The sequence below is a fragment of the Dermochelys coriacea genome, chromosome 3 (assembly GCF_009764565.3).
Source record: "Dermochelys coriacea isolate rDerCor1 chromosome 3, rDerCor1.pri.v4, whole genome shotgun sequence".
In the NCBI taxonomy this organism is placed as follows: Eukaryota; Metazoa; Chordata; order Testudines; family Dermochelyidae; genus Dermochelys; species Dermochelys coriacea.
The window spans coordinates 29,043,942-29,064,985 of record NC_050070.1 but is presented as its reverse complement, the minus strand read 5'-3'; the positions used below and the strand labels follow the sequence as shown (position 1 = coordinate 29,064,985).

The following is a 21,044-nucleotide window of genomic DNA, read 5'->3' as shown; positions in this document are numbered from 1 at the left end:
TCTTGCCCCTACGCTCTTTGGAATCTTCTTCTCAGTACTTTTGAACTGTGCATTTAAGTACACAAAAGATGGAGTGTATCTCCACACAAGATCGGATGGGAAACTCTTCAACCTATCATGACTTAACTCAAAGACCAACGTCAAAAAGGTGCTAATCAGGGAACTTCTATTCTCTGATGATGCTGCCTGCATAGCCCATGATGATGATCTACTACGGGAAATCATGGGCCACCGTTCAAGTGCTTATCAGGCATTTACTCTCTCCATCAGTATTAAGAAAACTGTTGTATTAGGACAGGTAGCTCTACAAGATCCTTCCATCACCTTAAATGCAAACCAGCTAGAAGTAATCCGAAAGTCCAGCTATTTAGGTTCTGCAGTGACCACCAACCTCTCACTGGATGAAGAACTAAATGTTCGCATTGGAAAGGCTGCCATCACTAAGAGCGTGGAACAACTCAAAGCTTACCATCAAGACCAAAATGCTAGTGTACCAAGCTTGCATCCTCAGCACTCTTATGTATGGTGGGGAAACATGGACAACTTGTGTTCATCAGGAGAAAAGGTTAAACAGTTTCCACCTATTCTGTTTAGGACGCATACGCAACACCAAATGGCAGGATAAAGTCACCAACACAGAGGTTCTTCAAAGGGCAAATTTACCAGCTGTGACAGCCCTACTCAAGCAAAGATGACTGCGCTGGCTGGGCCATCTGAGTAGGTTCGGAAGACGGATGCATACCCAAGGACATGATATATGGGGAGCTATCAGAGGGAACAAGAACAACAGGATGTCCCAAGCTTCACTACAAAGACAAATGCAAGTGAGATATAAAGGAATTTGGAATTGATCCTGACCAATGGGAAATCTTGGCAAGTGATCATAAAAAGTGGCACCATCGTCTCCATCAGGGTATCAAAGTCCATGACAGAAGCTGGCTCCTACAGCTTGAAGACAAAAGAGCCTGTAAGAAGCAAGCAGCTCCCAATCAAGATACATACATTTGCAATAACTGCCAAAGATCATGCAAATCTTGGATTGGACTATTCAGTCACATGAGACATTGCATCTACATCGTAGACGGCAATTCCCACTGTCTCTCGTAGACAAAAGGATGCTGACATGACAGTGACTAAAGTAAGGTTTCCATTCCTTCTTGTGTAACATCAACAGAATGCTGGATGATTCAGTCATGGTTTAATCTGTAATAACTAATTGAAGACAATGGAATTTCACAAGTCTCACCAAGGGCTTAATTGGAAAACAGTGGGGTTGCCCAGTGATACCAGGCCTAATTCAGCCTATAGAACTTTTTTATTACTGATGTTGATTTGAGAGAAGGAAAGAGCCTAGTTTGAATCTCAGATCTCAGGCAGTCTTTGCCGGGTTGGTGGTTATAAAGATGGAAGCTCTCAATGCTATTTTACAGTGTCATTTTTCCAAGCACAACACCACCTTAAATAATCAAAAACACCTCCCTCTTGTGCTCAAATGCATCTTTTCTATGTCAGCGAGAAACAGATAGATAACATCAGCTCCTTTTAGCATTTGATCAGGCAGCTTGTGTGCTGTGAATGCTGCTTATTCCCCTGTACACAACCATCACATTGTTTCCTTGTGGTCTCTCCATCTGTTTGTCATATTCCCCACCTCTTATCTAAAGCTTAGATTGTAAGAGCTTCAGGCCGAGACTCTATTTTGATATCTGTTAGCACAGCACCTAGCATGATAGAGTCCTGCCTTCATGCCAGTACTGCAGTGCACATAACAAATGTCAAAGATAATAATAATTTCACTAGTATTTATTGTATGCCAGAGGAATTTCCCACTTTTGCTATACTGCCTGACCTGTCGGTGCACATCACCGTGATGTAATGGTAAGTGGACTATTTTGACAACTCTCAGTCTTATCCAAATATTTACTCCTTTAATGAAGTTCAGATCATACTATATGGTTCCCTTTGCCTGAAAGAACACAGTATTTTTTACATAGATTCTGTAACAGTTTCTTCTGGCTAAATTCAGTCTGTTTTGTGGGATTATAATTTATCCCCCCCATAGTCTTCAACATCATTCTCTAATCTCTGCCCCCTCCCACTGAGATCCCACCCTTCCATTTATTTATTTCCCTTCTGACATATACCTCCTAGCCTTGAGGTTCATGTCATGATCACCATTTTTTAAAACATGACCAGGATTCCTTTGGGAGCCATTAATATTCTTGAGGTTACTGACTGATGCAAGACATGCCTTCCTCAGGAGTTTAGTACGTTACCTTAAGAATATTCCCAACCCCTTCAAAGCCACAGAGCAAGAAATTAGAAGTGGGAAATGAACCTAGAAGATCTCTTACATGGCAGAACACAATCACTAGATTACCAGTCTTACATGGTCTTGATCTTGAATAAGTCCAGCTCATCCCTGATTGAAGCATGCAAAACTCTTCCATTGCTCTGGCACTTAATTTGTCCCAACTCAGTAAAAAACAAAACAAAAATCTTTGAAGACAATGTGATCAAGAGCTTTGTTAGTTCTTTACCAAAATTGATTTTGACAGTAGCTATGTGCACACTGTCTTAAAAAGCCACAGCATGGCAGAAATAAACATGATGTGTGAAGGCAGAAATATATGCATATGAGCTCATAAACATAGCTAGTGCCTTCATTAATAAACCATGGGTCACTTCAGAGAGGTGTTGGTCAGTGGGAGGAGCGGCTTAACATTATTAAGGGAACATCATATGTAAAGAAAAAAGTCCTTGAGTTTCTTATTGTAAGCCCAAGGGAAGCGCTGAGGCAGAAGGAGTCCCACATCACAGATCAGGGTATTTAAATTCCTGGTGGTTTTTCTTAGAATTCTGTCAGGCTCAATCCCTATCCATGGGGAGAGGAGTTCTCTGTTCAGTTGAGTAACCTTATGGCCCAAAAAAGACTATGCACATCCATGGAAGAGGAAATCCTTTCCAAGCAGAGCACTAGTAGTATGCTGCAAAGAGACAGTGCATTTGCATTATTTGCTCACGTTCTTTCTCAGCCTTGGAGTCTCCAAAAGTCTTTTTTTGTGATGGCTCCAAAGGCACGGTGTGTTGCAGAGCTGCACTGTGTAGCTTTTTGCTTCCCAGTGCCCTTGTGCAATGGAATCTTGGTAGTTTTGGGACTTCTGCGTGCAGGAAGAGGGTCAGAAGATTTCACTCTAAGGAAGTGACAGCTCACCTCAGAATGGTGAGAACACCAACCCCAGCTTGCTATTTATAGATGGCATGGAAAACTAACCTTTGCATCATGTTCCAAGCAATCTAAGTAGTAGGAATGCTTTAATATATATTTTTTTGCAAATAATGCAATTTTTCTTCTCCTTTGCCTCCTGGTGCATGTTTATGTTTCTGATTTGATATTACAGCACTTAATTTAAGAAGCCCAGGCATTCCAAATATTCTAATTATAATTCTTATGCACTTCTTAAAGTGACATTAGTGTTTGTGTGTTAATCTACAAGGGGAGCTCTATAGAAAAGAATTTCGGAATGTGGACATCTTTTGCCTTCTACATTTTTAAGTTTTATTATATCTAAATTGCATTTAAGCAAAGCCAGACATTTACAAAACAAAATGCTGAATATATATATATGCACTTCATTGTGCTTGTGTGAAATGCCCAGTAGATACAATATGCATTCTTGTTTTTTGGGGGGAGGGGAGGAAGGGTGGATTAGTAGGATTGCTGGTTCAAGTCCTAACCCAGCTACTTATTTACTGTGTTCCCTTGGGCAAGTCACTTAGGAACAGATTTTCAAAGGTAGTTAGGTGCCTAAAGATGCAGATAGATACCTGGGCCTTGATCAGTGGAAGCTAGGAGCCTAAATACCTTTGTGGACGTGGGCCCCAGTGGGATTTTCAAAAGTACATAGGTGCATAACTCCCATGAAAATCCCACTAGATGCCTATTTGCATCTTTAGGCACCTAAATATATTTAAAAATCTTAATCTCCCCATCTGTAAAATGATGAGATTGTGGTGAGCATTGATTAATGATTGTAAAGAGCTTGGAAATCAATAGGAAATTTTTTTTCTACAGCAAGGACCCACAAACGTGCTGATTTTCTTAAATAACTAATTACTTGTAGCTGGAGGAACTTAGTATTTGCAGTGTTTAAGGTATTTCCTATAGCAAGCACAGGAAACTACAATGGCAAAATGCAGATAATTAGGTAACCTTGTCTATTTATCAGAGGGAAAATTGTCAAGTTTTAACATCTGCCATTGTGTTAGTGCAAAGTAATTGTTATCTGAAAACAGTCAGACTAAAGAAGCTCTATCTATTTAGTTGATCTAAGAAAAGGTTAAGAAATGTCATAGTCATGACAAATTCAGATTAGAAGTAAAAAGCACATTTTTAATAGTGAGGGTAATTAACTGTGGGAACAGCTTTCCCAGGGATGTGGTAGATTCTCCATCCCTTGAAGTCTTTTAAATCAAGATTGGATGTGTATTTAAAATATATGCTTTTAGCTCAACCTGAAGTTACAGGCTTGATGCAGGAATTCAGGATGAAATTTGCGGGGCTTGTGCTATGCAGGAGGTCAGACTAGATGATCAGAGTCATCCCTTCTGGCTTTAGAATTTATGAACCATCACTGATTAGTGACTGATTTGACCATTTGTACTATTGACGACTGACTTTATTGCATTAAACAAAGATGATTGGTGATGCCACAGAGTAGTAATTTACTAATTACCACTCCCTCTTCCATGTGTTTTTATGCATGGGATGCCCTCCCTGAACTAGTCTGTACCCCCACCACCTTCAAATTCCTCCTCAAGACCCCGATGCCTATCAAAACCTGACAGCTATTAATGGGTGCACAGAGAGCCAGTCTGAGATAGTTATTTTGAAAGTGGTTTATCGTCCTTTCACATCTTTGATTTGCTGCTAAGCTCCTTAGATTTTTGAACTCTTTGGGTCAGTGACTGTTTGGAAAGTGCCTAGCATATTGTGGTCACGTTTGTAATGCAGATAATATACAACAAGAATGCTGCATAATGCAGCTTGGCCTATGCTTTGCTTTTACTTAGCTGTTTAATAAGCACCATTTTGTTTTGTTTTGTTTTCCAGTCCCTCAAGTTCACGCCCTCCCACTCCTAAGAGCGATTCAGAATTAGTCAGTAAATCTTTGGACAGGGGGATGCAGAAGAATAACCCACAAATGCACTGGGCCTGGGGAGAACTACCTCAAGCTGCAAAGGTATCAAACATCACTCCTGTTTCATTCCTTCCAATATCTACTGTGTATTGTTAATAGGGCACATATACATGCAGGTGCAATATTTCACATAGTTGATATACGTGTTTGATTTTAAGCTTTTACTTCATACAGGCAAATCAAAGTCAGGATTAAGAGCTGAATTGTGTTGAGTCTTGAAAGATGAGGACAAGAAATTAATATCTAATGAGATAGAGAAGGGGGAGCCATGAAGGAATTCAAAAGGGGATGGTGATGTGATTTGATGGATGGGGTAGGAAGATTGCTTTAGAGGCTGCAGTTGGGATGGGCTGGAGAGGGCATTGTGGATTTTTGGAACGAATGTCCAAGAGGATGAGGTTGCACTGATTGACATGGGAGATGATGACGACTTGGACAAGAGTTTAGCTGTTGGGACAGAGTAGAAGGGTTGGATCTTCAAAGTATTGCAGCGGAAGAAATGGCAAGTTAGGGGCTTGGCCTAGATAGGAAATATTGATGTAGGCAAACATTTCTGCTAAATGAGGAAGGCTTTGCATGTAAACACTTTGTGTACCGAATTAAAGGTACTTAATGTTGTTCATATTTGTTACTGACTGAAATAGAGAACATTCCTGGCCAAGATTTCATGAAAAAAGTGACTAAGTATTTTGGGTACCCATCTTGAAGTATGTTAAAGGGAGCTGATTTTCAGAAAGTTCTGGGCATCCACCTTCTGACAGTCAGGTCCTTTCAAGGGGTCTGCAGATGGGCACCCAAAGTCACCAGTTGATTTTGAAATTCATAGCCCCACTTGTAACTTTGGTTATAGATAGTGAGAGACATCAGTGACTGAAACAACCAGGTACAAACATGCTATGTCCCACAATTGCCCTATGGACAGATGATGTAGAATAAAATTTTCAAAAGTGCCTAAGTGACTTAGGAACCTATGTCCCATTGAAAGTCAATGAGACTTGGGTTCCAAAGTCACTTAAGAGGTTTTTGAAAACGTTACCCATATATCCAACTTAGAGGCACCTTTACTATGGCTTTGTAAGCATATGAATCACAACTATTAATTTTATATAAAGTATTAGAGCTGCATAACAGTGAGTGAGCGCTGAAGTAAATGCAGCGTTTGGCACTCAGGGTATGGCAGCGGATGGTGCATGTCTAGCTGCTGCATATTCTAACCAATAGGCTGACTCTGACATGACAGCCTTGTGGTGTGTATGCCTTGAACTTTATCATAATCAAGACTCAAACTAAGATCCTGGTGGTCTGTTGGCAGCTGCTCTACCAAGTAAAGAAAAAGGGGGCTTAGCTCCTGGGCAGGCTAATAGGAGTTGTTCTGAGCATGGCTTCTCAGAGAATCACTAGGAGCCACCATTTTTATTAGAAGTGTTTGTTTATTGAAGTCCCAGGGTTGTAGCCACTGAGTGCAGCTCCCCTTCTGAAATCAACAGGAGCTCTGCAGACAGAGCATCTATTTAATTGGGCTGTTAAGAATGAGTGATTCAACTAACTGAGATTTCCAGCTGTAGCTAGTTTACTTGAGAATCAGCTTTCAGTGGGCATGGAAATGATAAGTGTAACAGGCCCTATTCCGCTTCCTAGGAGATGCAGAATGCCTTTACCTCCCATTGAAATCAAAACCAAACAGGGCAGTGCAAAGTAGAGACTTTGTGTGAATAGACCAGGCTAAACTCTGACTATTTTGTGTCTCTCTTTTTCTCAAGGGCTTTCATTATACTGATCTATTTATTTTTTCTCCTAGTCCACTTCCCTACTCAAGGCAAAGGAATCCAGCATGGTGAATGTAAATCCTTCGGAAAGCAGTCATTTTCGGGTAATTCAAAGTGAGTCTGCAGAGGAGATAAGCAGCTTGACTGCTTTACTTGCCATTGGACCGGCAGCTGTTGCGGCTTCCGATGAAAATGACTCCCAGCCAGCGCCAGCCAAGATAAATGAACCAGAGATAGAGGCTCTAGGAGCAGCTGCACCATCACTGCCTGCAAATGAAGAAATCAAACAAGCTGCAACTTGCTTAGTCCAGCAAGCAAGCAAAATAGATTCCCCTTCTAGAAAGAAAGGTAAAGCAGTTGCTCCTGCAAATCCATGCACGTGATATTGCACCTAGATCCCACAGTGATTAGGCACTTTGTAGCCTGATGAACTAATCTATAAGATCAGAGCATTTCTGGAGAGACTGAAAGGAGAGCAATATGCCTTTTAACATAAACAACAGTTGAGCATGTATGTGTGGAGTGGGTTTTTTAAAAGAGAGCTGGAATAACAGTGAGAGAAATAATTTTCTCCCTTGGAGAAAATTTACTATACTTAGCAGATCTGTGCAGATAAGCAGGTTTACAAAACTTGTAGTAAATTCTTCCCTATTTCACAAACCCACGGGTTGCAGAATTTTGTGGTCCGAGCATGCTACAGGTTTCCTTTTCAGCTGTACCAGTAGTCTGCCCTACAGCTATGCTGTGCCACTGCTAGCTTGTGGAATACCTCAGCCTCAAAGCAAAGTTGCAACATGTCCTTTGCTTAAACATCACGCATACCACAAAGCAGAATGGTCCAATCACACACAAGGAATTTCTGTTGTGTTCAGAACACACATAATCTTCTTCAATTGGTATATAACTGTGCCCATTTTATTCCTCTCTAATTTCCAAAGATGATGCTAGATTGTTTTCTGATAAGGGATATAATCTCCACATGAAGTTTACACATTCACAATATGTATTTTGGTAGACCCCAAATTCTCCAGGATGCTGGAGTCTTTACATGAGCAGACATTATTACAGATACATTTCTCAACCAGTTCCCTTGTCTGTGAAGGTAAGATTGAGGTGTTCCATCTAGTATGCAATCATTTGTGCTCCTTCACTTGCCTTCCTTTGATTACTTGTCAGAAATTCAGGGAGTGAATTGTGTGTTTTGAGTAAAGGATGCAAACTGGAGGTGACAGCTCTGAGTAAGACTCTCCAGATTTCACCCTCTGTGCAGTCACTCTTCTAGAAGTGGCTGCAACAGGAAAGCAAAGATGGTCAGTGGCCATGGCCCTGACCTAAGACTTGGGAGACCTGTGTTCAAGTTCCTGCCCTTTGTCACAAGGGACAAGTCACTTAGCAGCTCCATGCCTCAGTTTCCCATCTGAAAAAGTGAACAATAGCGCTTCTATCTGGACAGGGATGTTCCGAGTCTAAATATATTAGAGTGTGTGACGTGCTCAGATAACATGATGATGGGGACCATATAAGTACCTAAGATAGGCTGATAGAATTTAAGGCCAGAAGGGACGATCATGATCATCTAATCTAGCCTCCTGCACATTGCAGGTCACAGAACTTCACCCCCCCACTCTTGTAATAGACTCATAACCTCTGGCTGAGTTACCGAAATCCTCACATCATAATTGAAAGACTTTAAATTACAGAGAATCCACCATTTACACTAGTTTAAACCAGCAAGTGACCCATGTCCTATGCTGCAGAAGAAGGTACAAGGAGTCCTTTAGGGTCTCTGCCATTCTGACCTGGAGGAAAATTCCTTCCCTCTCCAAATATGGTGATCAGTTAGACCCTGAGCATGTCAGCTAGACCCACCAGCCAGGGAAAAAATTCTCTGTAGTAATGCAGAGCCCTCCTCATCTAGTATCCCATCTCCAGCCGTTGGAGATATTTGCTATTAGCAGTCACAGATGAGACACAGGCCATTGTAGGCAACCTCACCATTCCATTCCCTCCATAAACTTATCAAGCTCAGTCTTGAAGCCAGTTAGATTTTTTTTGCACCCCCCCTCACCGTCCTCCTTGGAAGGTTGCTCCAGAATGTCAGTCTTCTGATGATTAGAAACCTTAATTTAATTTCAAGCCTAAACTTGTTGATGTCCAGTTTGTATCCATTTGTCCTTCTGTCAACATTGGCGCTTAACTTAAATAACTCCTCTTCCAGCAAAACCACACCATTGTAAAGTTTCTTTTGGTCCCTCACTTGTTAGGTATCGAAAAGAGGTATCCAGGTTAGGTATCCCAATGAGACATCGCGCGTAGCCGGCATTGACTTCAGTTGGAATTGTGGGTGCTCAGCACCTCTGAAAATCAGCCTTTTGGTGTTTCACTACGGCATGGAAAATCAGTGGCCAGTTGTGAAACTTTTGGCCTTGCAGTTTTGTCTCATTCTAAATAATCCTTTTTTCTTTTAACTATGAATTGTGTGCACATGCTTTATGTGCTTTATAGCTCCTTAAGATGTAAGGTTTTTTTTTAATTCTTCTTGTGTATATGGAAGACACCAATTTATTATTTATTTATTCTGTGTTTGACAGATAAACGAAGCCGGCATCTTGGTGCTGATGGTGTCTATTTAGATGACCTCACCGACATGGATCCAGAAGTTGCTGCCCTTTATTTCCCTAAAAAGTATAACTATTTATTTGGATTAGACTATATTAGTTAAATCTCCATCTTTTCCCATCAGATTCTTAGCAGGTCTCGTGCCAAGATTATAGGAATACCAGCTGTAAGTAACAGTAACAGTATCAGCTAAATGAGAGTCTAGGTCAAAAAAGGATGTTGGGAAGGATACCTAAAATTATGCAGAGAAAAGATGGGATTCTTGAAACTTTGTAACAGATCTATATTTATTCATAAGAAACGTGATAGAAAATGCTAAGCATTATATACTAGTCTCAAACTGCTGTGCAATATCCATTAACGTTATTGGGTGTTATACTGCCCTTGATCCATGAGTATATGGCTCTTAGCATAAAAGATATATATACAATATGCTTTTCACCTTGGTTGTTACCTGAAATCACCTAAAGTTTAGTATTATTAATATTATTATATGACTCTAATTGTACTATAGTGATTGACCACCCAGAAATACAAATGATAGAAAATTATTTGTGGATGACACTTATGATGCCTTTATTTATGAAAATGTGTTTTCTCCCCAGATATGTCATTATCATTTTGGTTTAATTTCCATTAGAGTTTCTTTTAACATTTGTATGATCCTCTTCCCAGATCATAATATAGTGGTTTTGTTGACAGAAAGCCATTCAGCAACAACTAAAGTGAGAATAATTTGAATAGTATCTTTTTCAGCTTTATTAAACATTGTCATTGTTAAGGATGGAATATTAACATTGAAACAAAATAGTGGTAGATTGGTAAAAGAGAGAGATTGTGCTGCAAATCCTTCTCTCAAATGTCCTGTTATAACTCTGGAAGTCATTGTAACAGACAGAATTTTGTTCCTCTGTGTTCTAGTAAATAATGACTGATCTACACACAGATTTTGATCCAGTATAAGTATATAAGGGTGATTCTTTTTTACCAAAACAGTTATATCAGTACAGCCTGTAGTGTGGATGCAGTTATGTAGATACATTATACTGGAATAGCTTATTCCCCATCCCATGGCTATGTTGGTAGAAGCACTATTGTACCAGTTTCAGAGTAGCAGCCGTGTTAGTCTGTATTCACAAAAAGAAAAGGAGTACTCGTGGCACCTTAGAGACTAACAAATTTATCACGAAAGCTTATGCTCAAATACATTTGTTAGTCTCTAAGGTGCCACAAGTACTCCTTTTCTTATTGTACCAGTGTAACTGTGTCCATGGTAGTGAGGGTTCTACCTTTCTGTACTGGTGTGGTTAAAGCAGTACAACTTTTGTGTATAGATGACGCCTGAGAAAGGCCACTAACTAATTTGAATTCCTTGCCAAAGAGAAGTGATTTTTGTTATGCCGGAGAATCACACAGTTTAACATGTTATTTGCCTTAGTGTGTGCACAATTTGGGTTTGGGCTTGTGAAGGGAGAGAATTTGGGAATGATACAGATCAGAAAACAATGAGGACTGAAAGACTGTTCTTCCCCCCCCCCCCACAGCGATGATAATATTGCACACGGAAAGAATGCAAATGAAAATGGACCACGGTCAGCCAATCAGTCCCCTCACTCTGGTGGAAGTTCAGGTGTTGACAGTGGTGTTGAAGGCATTGCGGATGGAATAAGAGACTTGCCTTCAATTGCCATTTCACTCTGTGGAGGTCTTAGTGACAACAAAGAGATAACAAAAGGTACAGAATGATCCTGTACCTTATGATTACATGTTATTCAACTCTCAACTCCTGTTAAAAAGGAAACAGTACCCTCTTGTGGCTAGAGGTAGGAATTTAAGGCTGAGGGAATATGTAGCTCTTCTCCTTTGCATAAAAATGTCAAATTTTGGGGTTATTAATACTATATTACTGATTTTAACTTAATGTAATATATTTTGGAAATTACTGCATTTACAGGTTCACTTCATGCAACTGTAATAAAAGGGTGCATTTGCCGTTTATTATGCCTTTTACTGTGGTGAATAATTGACAATAAATTCACAGCTGTCACTACCATGGACAGGTAGAATTGCCCAATGGTTAGGGTGCTAGCTTGGGCCTCGGAAGGTGTAGGTTCCATTTTCGGCTTCAGCACAGACTTCCTATGTGATCTTGGACAAGTCATTAGTTTCTCTGCACTTTGGTTCCCCATCTGTAAAATGGAGATAACACCTCTTCCTTACCTCTTAGGAGTGTTGTGTGGATAAATACATCAAAGACCTTGAGGTGCTCAGATACAAGTCATGGGAGCCATTGAAATATCTAAGACTGACACTGCTCTAAGCACGGATTAGAAACTAGAAGTTAAAATATTCCATACAGAGGGTAATTTATGAGAAAGTAGTTCTGTTTATTATATTGTTAATAATCCAAATAATTGTGATTCTTGAAGGCAAGGAGGGGAAGGGGGTGTTTGTCCAGGAGGATGCATTTTCATTTTTCTCCAGGCCCTGCAAGTATTGATCAGGTTTCTGGCTGGGGCTGTAGCTCTACATTGAGTCCATCAACACCTGTTCCCTAATTAGCCAGAGAAGGTCACTGAAGAGGCACATCCTTTCCCAGGAGTGAAAAGCCTGATCCTGCAATGTGCTGATCACCATAGCTTTCATTGAGCACCTCCTGTGAGGAGTTAAGAGCACTGAGCAGCGCACAGGAAATACCCAGCACCTTGCAAGATTGGGGATCTAAGCCCTGTCTCCATAGTACTGCTAGTTTCTGCCACCCATGTTGTGAAGGACTGATCCTGAGCCTAGAACTTAGCTCTTCAGGATGTTTTAATGCTAGTTATGGGGGGTAGATTGTCCCGTTGCAAGTACTTTATTTATGTGAGTATGTTTTTAAATATTTCCAACAGATCAGTTCTTGGAACAAACAGTAACGTATCAGAAGTTTGTGGACAATCCTGCTATCATTGATGACCCCAACCTTGTGGTTAAGATTGGAAATAAGTAAGTACATTTCAGCAGGCAAAAGTCTGTAATGTGGAAAAAGCACCTGCAAGTTTTTAGTGCTACCCTAGGGCTTACACCAGCTGCACCATTGCTGAAAAAATGAGTACTCATTTTCCTACTGTAGATTAACCCTGAGAGATTCAAAGCCAGTTATATTTAATTAAGTAACTAATTTGGATTTCAGAGAGCTAGTATTGAATGCAGACAGTGTTCACACTCAATACCTAGAGTAAAAATAAAATGGACTATAAACCTTGCTAAGACATTCATTCAGTACAATTGAATGATGAATACTTGTGGGGAAATCATGATCGGCCTGTGGCCATTCTATATGCAGAGAAAGAACCTACATCCACTGAAAATATTATTCCCTCATCTCTCTGCTGACTCATTGTGTGATTTTGGACAAGTTGCTTAATTTCTTGCCTTTATTTCCTGATCTGTAAAATGGGGATAATACCACTTATCTACCTCACAAGGGTGTAGTGAGGAGAGGACTAATTAGGGAAGTTCTGATTGGGTAAGATGCTGGAGACCTCGAGTGTGGTGCTGTGCAGACCTCACTCTCATGGGCAGTTGGTCGGCATCACTGAGGATTTAGCTTCCTAAGTGCCATGGGAGTTGCAGGCCCTCAGCACACCACAGAAGAAAGTCAGCACCTCACAGAACTCAAACCTGAACATTTGTACAGCGCCTTGAAGGGGCGAAGAGCAATACAGGTGGCTCATAGAAAATGTAGGTCCCTGAGCTATGGTACAGATGTGAGGAATGGATGAGAAATACAGTTTCTGTTTGGGGCTTAGCTTTTCTTTCATGATCTCCTATGTGTCTTCTCCTCCTGTGGAATTGTGGTATAGTAAATATGCACTGTCCTTGTACTGGAAAAACTTTTATACTAGGTATGTACTCAATGGAAGCACCAAGGTGAGGATAGGTATTTGGGAATTTGGTCACCCTTTACAGCAATTCAGAGGAGGAGGATTCCCCAGCCAGCAAGCCAGAGTCTTTAACCAGGTTCTTTGAATATTAACCTCATCCTGAATAAGTAAAGTATGATGTTAACATTTTACTGGAACTTTGCCTTAATAAATAGACACAACCAAAGTAGTCTAAGTAGGACATGGATTTGCAGATCCAAATCTGAACTTCATGGCTTTATTCTTTAATTTAAATAAACTCCATTGCTTTAACTGACTGTGCAGTTACTGTTAGGCTGTGGATTGGGATAGATGGTATTACAAAATGTAACAGTACACAAACTTTTTTGATTTCCCAGGTACTACAACTGGACAACAGCTGCTCCACTTCTACTGGCAATGCAAGCATTCCAGAAACCTTTGCCAAAGGTGAGATTGAACATGAAAGTCAGTTGGGAAAGCATGAGCTGTAGCGTTTTTCATTTCATGAACTGAAATTTATGAAGGCAGAGAAAGCTACTGTATTTTACAGGAGAGTCTGCACATCAGTAGGAGCCATTCACACATAAGCAGTCACATAGCTTGTGCTGACAACATAGGGCCAAATTCAACCCAAAATTAAGCAGGACTAAGGGCTTGTCTACATGGGAACTGGGCTATATACAGCACTCTAGTTACTTTGAACTAAATCCCATGGGGAATTACTGTATTAAGCTAAAGTTTACAAAGGCACTTCTAATGTGCAGCAAGAGTGTCCACACAGGGAGTTAGTGCAGACTAGCTAGTGAACTATAAATTCACACTCTGCCTTGCTACACTCTAACTTCCCTAGGTAGATAAGTCCTAAATTTGGTCTGTATTTATTTGCTAGCTTATAAAACTTCAGAAAATATCTAGAGGATTATAAAGTCCAAAAGAGGATGACCGTTCTTGATGATTTATCCTCCCTTTTCTCCTTTGATTAATATTCACTGGCTTGTAACCATAGGTTATATTTACAGGTAACTGTGTGCTGTAATTGAATATTTGGTGTCTGTACCTTCTATTACGTCTGCAGAGAGTATACAGTTTCAGTAGAAATAGTGACTAGAGGTTTGCAGTTAATGGACAACTATTCCAGAAGTAGTAGCCCTTGCTTTAAAGTGTCAGAAAAGAGGCATGCGTTCAAGCAGGGAGATTTATAACATTTTAAAAGTGCTTGCCACAGTTTAGGGCTTATTGAGAGGACACTGTTGGGAAAAAGATCTATACCTAGATTTGCTTTGCACACAAATGATGTCTTTGGTTTTGACCCATGCGAGTTCAAATCCCCCTAATGTCACTTTGAGTTTGGAATCTAAACTCATGCAGAGCCTCAAACCGACAGTTACTGGGTACCACTACATTACTCTCGCTTTCTGTGAGAATCATCTGAAGCTGCAAATATGCATGGTTCTAATGTAACAGCGTACATCTGCCCAGGCTCCATGTAAACTTTGTGAGTTTGTAATGAAACACAAAACCAGAAGAGTGGTGTTTCATTGCAAACATTTTGCTAAGATCTATGTCTTTGGTAGATAAATTAGAAGATTCAGGATGAAATCCTAACCCCACTGAAGTTAATTTCACCCTTATTCTCCTGCGTTATCAATAAAAATATAATTCATAAATAAATGCACTACGTTTGTTTTTTTAAAACCAATATTTACATTTCAAATGTTGGAAAGTTTCTAGAATGAACCAGGCTAATTAAATGAGGTAACAGGTACTGAGCAATACATTAGATTGGAAAGATTTACTTGGATGAACTATAACCCTGAAAATATTACCATCCTGCTTTCTATTACTGATCTTCCAACTGATCTTCTTACTTATTTTCATACATATTAATTGGTTTGGTAGAGCTTTGACTTGTTCCAACAATGGAACTGAGTCATTGAAATGTTATGGGTTTTATATTTTGTCAGAAGAGATTGTATGAAGTGAATGTGAACTTGGAACTTTTGCAAAGCAATAGTTGATGTTGGCCCCCATTCAGCAAGGTACTTAAGCACATGCCTAACTTTAAGCTTCTGAGTAGTCCAGTTGAAGTCAATGGAACCAGACACGTGTGCCAAGTTAGGCATGTGTGTAAGTATCTTGCTGAATTGGAGCCATTACTCTCAACAATTCACATTTTGACTCAAATTGTTCCTCTGCTTTTTTGCATTTCTTTAAAAGAAGCCCCAAAGCTTATTTGGTCAGTTTTACCATTCTGCCATTTATCTCACTATCTTTCTCTGGGTGACCAAATCTTGAATACTGCGTGTAGATGTGATCGCCCCATCTCAAAAAAGATATATTGGAATTGGAAAAGGTTCAGAAAAGGGCAACAAAAATTATTAGGGTTATGGAACGGCTTCTATATGAGGAGCGATTAAGAAGACTGGACATTTTAGCTTGGAAAAGAGACGACTAAGGGGGGATATGATAGAGGTCTATAAAATCATGACTGGAGAAAGTAAATAAGGAAGTGTTATTTACTTCTTCTTATAACACAAGAACTAAGGGGTTACCAAATGAAATTAATAGGCAGCAGGTTTAAAACAAACAAAAGGAAGTATTTTTTCATACAACACACAGTCAACCTGTGGAACTCCTTGCCAGAGGATGTTGTGAAGGCCAAGACTATAACAGGGCTCAAAAAAGAAATTCATGGAGGATAGGTCCATCAATGGCTATTAGCCAGGATGGGCAGGGATGGTGTCCCTAGCCTCTGTTTGCCAGAAGCTGGGAATGGGTGATGGGATGGATCACTTGATGATTACCTGTTCTGTTCATTCCCTCTGGGGCACCTGGCACTGGCCTCTGTTGGTGGACAGGATACTGGGCTAGATGGACCTTTGGTCTGACCCAGTATGGCCATTCTTATGCATTTTAGATGCAACAGTAAAAGGGAGCCTTTGAAAAACCTAATAGAGAGAGAGAGATGGATGCTGTAGCTGAACTCTGCTTCTCATCTTCCTAACCACTAATAGAACTTAGATTTGATTGTGGTTTGTCTTACAATATCCCTTATCACCTACACAATTTTACACTGATCTTTGGAGAGGAGGGGCAAAATCAGGCTTTCAGTGGAAAGCTGGTTGCAACCTTAAATGAGAAGAGGCCATCATATATTTCCATAAAAATGTCCTTCTCCCTGAGTAGTCCTATAGGCAGGTTGCAAAACACCACTGACACCCTTGTAGTTTTAGTAGAGAGGCCAAGGGCTCATGGGTGTGCAAACGAAATCCTTTCACCCTTGGAAATGATCACTCCAAATCATGGATCAGACACTTTGGGTGTTGAGTTATTGAAGGGAAGTATGCGCTGTTGCCCTCCACACTGTATCTCTGGATAGATAACTGTAGGGTCTAGTCCTTGTCAATCCAGCACATGTCATCTCTAAATTCCTATGAAATAGTAACCCCACTACTCCCCACAAATGGATGATACATTTTTTACAAATGTTAGTTTTATTTTAGAGAGAGTAACCCACCATCTTGCCCTTTAGTTTGTAGCCTTTGTACCTGAGACCTCTTCCAAAAGCTGATCACCTGTTTTTTTATATTTTTTGTAACTTACAATTTTCACTAAACAACCTCAAATCAGACGATTATTTACCCATGCTAGACATTATACTAATGCCATTTTATGCTTTCTTTTTCTTTTTTGGTTTGACCTTTTCTTTTTCCTTTAAAAACTCCTCAAGTATTCGTGCTTCAGTTACTTCAGTGCAGTTCTGGATGCCATTAGGTTTTGCTTTTATAAAATTTATGGCCCACAGACAGTATGTTTCCTTTTCTTCTGTTTATCCTTGGTTGAAATTGTGTTCCTCATTTTCCTTTGTTTGCATGTGTCAGGTTCTCCCTTTCTTTTGTTCCATTATTTATGTTACCATCCATTTATCACAGGCCACTGTGGAATCTATTATGAGGGATAAGATGCCCAAGAAAGGCGGAAGATGGTGGTTTTCATGGCGAGGGAGGAATAGCACTATCAAAGAGGTAAGTTTAAAAAGCAGATGGAGTTAGTTTTTGGCAAAGGTTTGAATCTCATGTATTTTACATATGCATCCTCTAGAGGTTGTACTTCTACAGACAGGACAATACCCAGTTTGATTTAGGACACACACCAGAAAGGCATTTAATCCAAAGCCCGTAAGTCAATGGAAAGACTCCTATTGACTTCAGTGAATAAGGCCCTTAGCTAAAACATTTGTCTATTTCACTTCTACATTTGTATTCACTGCATCTACCTTTGGCAGCATAAGCTAATAGATTAGTCAGGGACATGGGGACCAAGAACTGCTGAGTTCTTACCCTGGCTGTGCGACTAACTTAATGTATGTCATTGGGCAAGTTGCTCACCCTTTCTACAGTTCTGCTTCCACATTTGAAGGATAATGATATTTATTACTAGAGCTTGCTGGAAAATGACAGCAAAAGCTAAATTTGGATGAAAAAATAAAAGAAAGGTGTTTCATCACTTTTTGTTAATCCCTCAACAGCCCGTTTTTCAACACTCTCTGGGGATTGGGTGCTTTAATTACATCTTCAAAGCTGTTTATGAACATTGAAGCACTGTGTAAGTTCTATAATAACCACTGTTCTCTTGCCCATTTGACATATTTAATCTCTAAAACTTCTGATAGTCTTCATTTCATTTTTAAAAAGTTGAAATATCTGATACTTGAGTTTTCTAAGTTTACATAAAATAGTCATTCTTGTGAACTTTAGTTATGAGCTTCATATAATTTGTTTTTCTTGCCATATTTTTCTGCAATTTACTGAATTCTATGACAGCCTTCTTGGAAGTGTTCCCTTGTAAACTGAGCTGTGACAGCTACAATTAGGTAGAAAAAGCTTTAGTTATTGCTGTCCATTTGTTTCCATGATAGCTTTGTGTAACTTTCATCATTTGAGATTAAATTATCAGAGCTAAGTCTGCCCAAAATAGGTTTGGTTAGTAGGTTTTGTTAATGGAGTTTCTGAGCAGTGAGTGTCTGGTCCCACAATTTCCACCAATTCTTGCCTTTTGAAATCTGCTCTCTCTCTGTATCTGCCAAAGAAAAACAAATTTCAGTTTCTGCTGTGGTTGATACTTGCGGGTATTATAGTGCTCTGTGCAAAAAATTTCCTACAGTAAACGCTTGATTTTTTTTTTCATATACATGCACAGAACCAAATCCTGCTTGCCTTTCTCACATTTATAGTCTTGGTGAAAGCAATAGGAATATCTACATGAGTGAAGCAAGCAGGATTTAGCCAAAAAGATTATTTCCTTTAAATATGTCCTCTTTCTGTCTACTATGGAATTCACAACTTCTCATATCTGTGTTTTAGGAAACCAAGCCAACGCAAGATTTGAGTGGGAATGTGCTTACTACAGAAGAGGAGTCATCACAAATGAGCATTGCAGACAGGTGTGCAAAAAGAGGGTTGTAGCCAAAGTAACTCTGGACCATTGAAAAATGAAAGCAGGATACTTCAAGTTTTTCAATGGCAGAGCAGGGGAAGTAATGAGATCTGGTTGAGATTTGTAATCTGTTATGCTATCCTATATCTATATTTGATCCCTTAATGTTGGTGAAATTCACCCATGGTAAAATCCACTTCACCTCCATAAAGCCTAAGCTGATGAAGTGTGGGGGATTCTATCTAGGGCCAGGTTGTGGGGCTGCAGTACTTTAATGAGTCTTTTCCAAACTTAAGTCTGTAAAACTGGACTTTCTTGTTCTGGCATCTCTATGACTACTCTCTCTCTCCTTATATGTTAGCCCTTCTGTTTTCGATCCTAGCCAGATGCAGGAAGTTTAGAAGGACCTACAAATAAATAAAAATCGGGCGGATGTTTCCAAAGCTTTTTGCACCTCACTGAAATCAAAATGTCCTAGATCCTTGTAATATCCCCTGATTTATGAAGACTTGCAGTCTGACATCTCCCTGTTTGCTTCTGCATATCTGAGGAGACTCAGGAGCATAAGCTGTTCCTTTCAGAGGGATTCTTATTCCATCTCTCTCATGCAGGGGACAGAAAACGCCACAGCTTTCTATTACTTCTTCCAGGGAGAAGCAGAAGAAGAGTTTTCAAAGCCAGCAGATCCTCCTAATTTATGCAGCTCTTGTAGTATCTCTTGCTGGCCCCTGAATCTCCACTTAAGGAGGATTCTGCAGGGCCAGCATTAAGTTATCTGCTGAAGTCCCATGGGGATGAAGTAGCAGACAGTAGCTGTATCCTGCCTGGTCGCCTTTTTGCACAGTCCAAATCCCATGGGCATATAACTGAGTGGCTTACCATGAATACAGCAGTGCCTGCTTCCGTGCTGTCCTCACTCAGATCTGCCAGAGCTGGAGAGGGGGTAGTAAGACCCAGATTCAGTTATAGCTTACACATGCTAAATTAGCTTGAGGTTTTTTGGAGGCTGACATTGCAATCCAGGAGAATTAGCTGGAATGAGGAGCCACCAGTGGTTAGTTTGTGCCAGGGCAGTACCCTGGCACCTCTAGGCTTGGCAGTTCACAGCTCCAGCACCTTTGCTGCATCAGTTATGAATGTAAAAAAAATTGATTGAGGACCAGCACCTCTTTCATTACAAATTAAGCACTGGGAGCCACCTTTTGTTTTGGAGACCAGAGACTGGCATGTTAAATGTGTGGCACATACTCTGCTGCCTCAATAACATACATTATCCCAAATCTACAAGATCCATGAGTGGACCTGAGAGGACACATTATTCATCAGTAACGTTTAATTCTGTTGTCCCTTACATATTGGTTTAAAGACCCAGCCTTGAAACAATATCGGAACTTCAATCACACTTCACTCCTTAATTACTGTTTCATGTTTGAGTTTTAACTGACTTCAGAAACAGATCAGGAAGGATTTGTTGCTGAAAACCATTCTATGGCAAATAGAATATTGAGTAGCAAGCAGTTTTTAGGCCAGATATAGCAACCACAGAGTCAGACGGGCTATTGCTTTAAATGCTGCCAATCACAACATGCAGTATTTATGACACCAGGGTCAGGACTTCCCAACATGCAGAGCCAGCTGTGATGGAAAAGAATGTTAACAGTGATATATTAGAAGTCACATTGGCAGTATGTTAAGAATATTTGAAACTACTACCTAATATGACAGTTCTGTTTACCATTAAAATTCTTTCTTATGTGAAAAATGTTCCTTGACAGGTTTTTAAAAACAATTATGGTAGGAAAAATAGTTTTATAATGATGCATACTTAAACTAATATCGGGCACAGGAACAAAAAGTTGCTGGCATTTCATTTTAACATTTTGAGTAGGGCAATCCTGCCAAAGTTGTCAGTAAAAATATAATCCTATTGACAAAAATTGCGGCTTTCACAAAGAATGGATGGTGCATGTTATTTTCCATTAGAAAGTTGCACTCGTCATGTTCTGGGTTTATTCTCTAATTGCTGAACTCTTCATAGATTAAATAAATTCTTTTCTTTTCTGCTTTATTTCCTTAGAATGAAACTTCTTTGTTGTTGCTCACATTAGCTAACAGATTTTATACCTTGTTTGAGT

The 21,044-nt window shown here is 39.8% G+C and overlaps 1 protein-coding gene across 4 annotated transcripts in view; it reads left to right on the top strand.

Moving 5' to 3' along the window:
* LPIN1 (lipin 1) overlaps positions 1–21,044 on the top strand; it is a 64,051-nt gene that overhangs the window by 29,705 nt on the left and 13,302 nt on the right. For 3 of the 4 annotated variants that reach the window (XM_038396303.2, XM_043510237.1, XM_038396300.2), the window contains 8 exons: positions 5,114–5,243; positions 7,000–7,315; positions 9,559–9,652; positions 11,131–11,321; positions 12,478–12,571; positions 13,851–13,920; positions 17,406–17,498; positions 18,837–18,916. In XM_038396303.2, coding sequence (XP_038252231.1) covers positions 5,114–5,243; positions 7,000–7,315; positions 9,559–9,652; positions 11,131–11,321; positions 12,478–12,571; positions 13,851–13,920; positions 17,406–17,498; positions 18,837–18,916 — 1,068 coding nt within the window. Of the gene's footprint in view, positions 1–5,113; positions 5,244–6,999; positions 7,316–9,558; positions 9,653–11,130; positions 11,322–12,477; positions 12,572–13,850; positions 13,921–17,203; positions 17,282–17,405; positions 17,499–18,836; positions 18,917–21,044 lie in introns of all 4 variants that reach the window. The other variant, XM_043510238.1, reaches the window with a different exon arrangement.